This window comes from Bidens hawaiensis, unplaced genomic scaffold (assembly GCF_021521415.1).
Source record: "Bidens hawaiensis isolate Kalapana, Puna unplaced genomic scaffold, B.hawaiensis_p1.1 tig00016775_1, whole genome shotgun sequence".
NCBI classification, from domain to species: domain Eukaryota; kingdom Viridiplantae; phylum Streptophyta; class Magnoliopsida; order Asterales; family Asteraceae; genus Bidens; species Bidens hawaiensis.
The window spans coordinates 237,089-240,475 of record NW_027492544.1 but is presented as its reverse complement, the minus strand read 5'-3'; the positions used below and the strand labels follow the sequence as shown (position 1 = coordinate 240,475).

At 37.3% G+C, this 3,387-nt stretch overlaps 1 protein-coding gene across 1 annotated transcript; it reads right to left on the bottom strand.

Moving 5' to 3' along the window:
• Positions 1 to 280: 280 nt before the first annotated feature.
• On the bottom strand, positions 281 to 3,019 carry LOC143552118 (eukaryotic peptide chain release factor subunit 1-3-like). The gene is made up of 3 exons (XM_077042409.1): positions 2,335 to 3,019; positions 434 to 1,020; positions 281 to 337 (listed from the first exon to the last, which is right to left on the bottom strand). Exons 1-3 carry the CDS (start codon positions 3,017 to 3,019, stop codon positions 281 to 283), a joined length of 1,329 nt encoding a protein of 442 aa, XP_076898524.1.
• Positions 3,020 to 3,387: the final 368 nt, after the last annotated feature.

Below are 3,387 nucleotides of genomic sequence, written 5' to 3'. Positions count from 1 at the left end.
TTGGTTACACGAACGGTTTGTAATGGTAAACCCGATCCAGCTTGACTCGTCGGCTTGATACGCACGCGATCAGCACCACTTGTGTTCACATAACTTTTCTCCAATATTAGTTCCTAAAAATAAAAAATCAAACATTAGACCAGTTTCATGATTATTTTTATAAAGATAAAAAGATGTTTATATAATGTACCTCAACGCGAGCAGCGTCATGCTTGAGAACTCGCGCCTGGTGCAGGCGTACCTCATTCGCCTGCACCGGCGTGTAGTTGATCAATGATTGCTATTCAGAATCTTCAGACACCTCATCATCAGAATCAGACACCTCATCATCAGACACCTCATCATCGGACGCCTCATCATCAGACACCTCATCATCAGACACGTCATCATCAGCCACGTCATCGTCATCCGCCACGTCATCATCAGACGCCACGTCATCATCAGACGCTTCATCAAACAAACGAATATCCAACTGATAACGAAGAATCCCACCGATCCCACCAAAGCCTTTACAAAACATATTTCCCTCTTGCGATTTATCAGTAACAAACTCAAGCGTGCAACCGAACCCCTTATAACTATTCGCAAACCATTCAAGCAACGACGTTTTTTCCACAACTTCCAAACCCCTAAAGTGTTCTTGATCACCCTCTTGATCCTTGTTTAAATGCTTAACAATCACTTCACCGGTCGCGATATTCTGTAAACTATATCTAACAATATCAAGACTCTCCCAAACTATTAGTTTATCAACAGCACCTAACTCTAAAGCCTTTAATGTGTCATTTAAACCATTAACAACTTTATGAGTATCTTGATTTACTTGTGCAAAATATTTTCCTAGCAACTGTTTCACTTGCATGAACTTAACATTTGAAAGAATCTCAGCTGATGAATTTATTGCTTGATTAAACCCGTCTTCGCCCCCGTTTGAAACATCAACGATATTCAAGATTTTCCTCTGCAGGCGCGGGTCAAACGTCTTAGAGTGACTAAGTTCAGTCTTGAAGTCAGCAGACCCTGCAAGTAGAGAATTAATAATAAGAATAGGCGGCCTGTAAACGAACCGAACGAATATGACCAAGTATGTTTGTGTTCGTTTATGTCCATTCGTTAACAGTATAAACAAACGGTTCAAGAATGTAAACGAACGAACATAAATGAATAATTTAGGGGTGTGCGTGGTGCGGTTCGGTGCGGTTTTTGGTTAAAACCGAACCGAAAAACCAAAACTTCGGTTTTTGGAGTTTTTGAAATTGTTCGGTTTTTGGTTTTGGTTTATTCGGTTTTTGTCATTTGATCTTGAAAACTTTTGGTCAAAAAAAAGTTTTCAAAAAATAATTTTGTTAATTGTAAAATAATAGAGTATTAAACATTTTACCAAAAATATTTGAGTTACATGTTTATTAAATTCTTATAAATTACTTAATATAAAATCATCATCATCATCATCATCATCATCATCGTGAAAATAATGCCCTGCTTGCGGTGCGCACATATGATGTATATATGTGTGAACCCTCGGGTGGGCAAAAGTGAAATTGCACTAATTTTGACGTTATTTTACTAATCTCGTGAAAATAACGTTAAAAGTGACGGACGGCTAATCAGGCATCATGTAGTGGCATTGATAGCCGAAAGACAAGGGTACATGCACCGATCAGCCGGTGTCCCGATGATTGAGTGCTATGTGCCTTATGTCCAAGGCTTGATGCAAAACTACTATCGAGCCGGGGGTCTCACCGGAAGCAGCCTCTCTATCCTTATGGGGTAGAGGTAAGGCTGTCTACATCTTACCCTCCTCAGACCCTACCATAGCTTTGCTATTGGTGGGATATACTGAGTACGATGATGATGACTTAATATAAAATATAAAAACAAAAAAACAACAATTTAGGATTTCGGTTCGGTTCGGGTTTTTCGGATTTTTATTATGTGCAAAACCAAAACCGAACCGTTAGTTCGGTTTTTACAAAAACATAAAACCAAACCATCGGTTTTTGTTTCTGTTTGGATTTATTGGTTTTTCGGTTCCGGATTGGTTTTTTCGGTTTTTTGCACACCCCTACTGGGCTACTGAATATTGATAAATTAAAGAGCTAAAACCAATTACATGTAAATGACAATGTGTTCGGCTTAAAAAGTTACCAAAACTAGACTATATTGTAACGGCCTTAAAAAACGTAAACGACCAAACATAAACAAACGCATACTAATGAACATGACTGAACTAAATAATAAAAAAGTTTTGTTCATTTTCGTTCGTTTATTAAATAAACGGTTTATTAAATAAACGAACATAAACCACGCTTTGTTTTAAGTTTTTAAGTGTACCTGCAAGTATGAGTCCTGCAACATTGGGCTGGTTAGTTGAAGGATTGATATAAAACTGTGTTGCCAGCTCAGCAACCTTACTCACATAATTATGCCTCTTTTCCGTTCTCAAACGATCGAATCTTGGAGCCGACTGACCTCCTCTTCCGTGTTTCTTTGGAAGATCAACACCGAATCTATGAACAATTTCTCGAGTATTCCCACAAATTGTCCCAAACAGTGTCCCATGTCCATCCATAATAATAAAACCAAACTTATCATCACATTCCAACAATGCATTCAAAGCCTCTGTGTGAAACTTGTTATCACAAAGATACAACGAAACATTAATGGCCCGAAAAGGCTCAAAATCAACGGTGATCTTTTTCTCCTTGCCATCTTCTGTCACAACGGTCCCTGTGTAAAGCACGAGCCCGTTTGCAGGAACTTTGTTGTACAGTTTGAGTCTTTGTTTGGCTGATGTGATTGCACCCAACACAGATTGTCGGTTCACTCGGCTTTTAATGTTTGAAGCGGTTCCATATTCGTCGTTGAGCATTTTTGTAACACGGCATATTTGATCACCGGGTGGCATGATGAGAGATATCATGCTGGTACCGTTGCCACGAGCGGATTCTAAGGACTTAATAAGATTCTTCATTTTCCATGTTTTGATGTTTTCATCAGTATCTTGAAGTTCCACCATTGTGAAGTATCTCAAAATCTACACGAACAGTTCACAAACATAAATGAACATAAACAAACAAATTTAAACGAACATAATTGAACAGACGTATACGAACACAAATGAACATAAATGTTGATCACGAATACAAACTCTAGTGGATGATTTTTCCAACAATAATAATAATAACCAAGTGAATATATATATATATATATATATATAAACATTTATTAAATTCAAATGAACAAATAAACAACGATAAACGAACGTTCACGAACAAGAATGAATGAATAAAACGTGTATTCATGTTCATTAGTTTAACATGTAAGAACAAAAAAAAATTGTGCTAATGTTACTTCGTTTAATAAATAAACGAACATACAACTTCC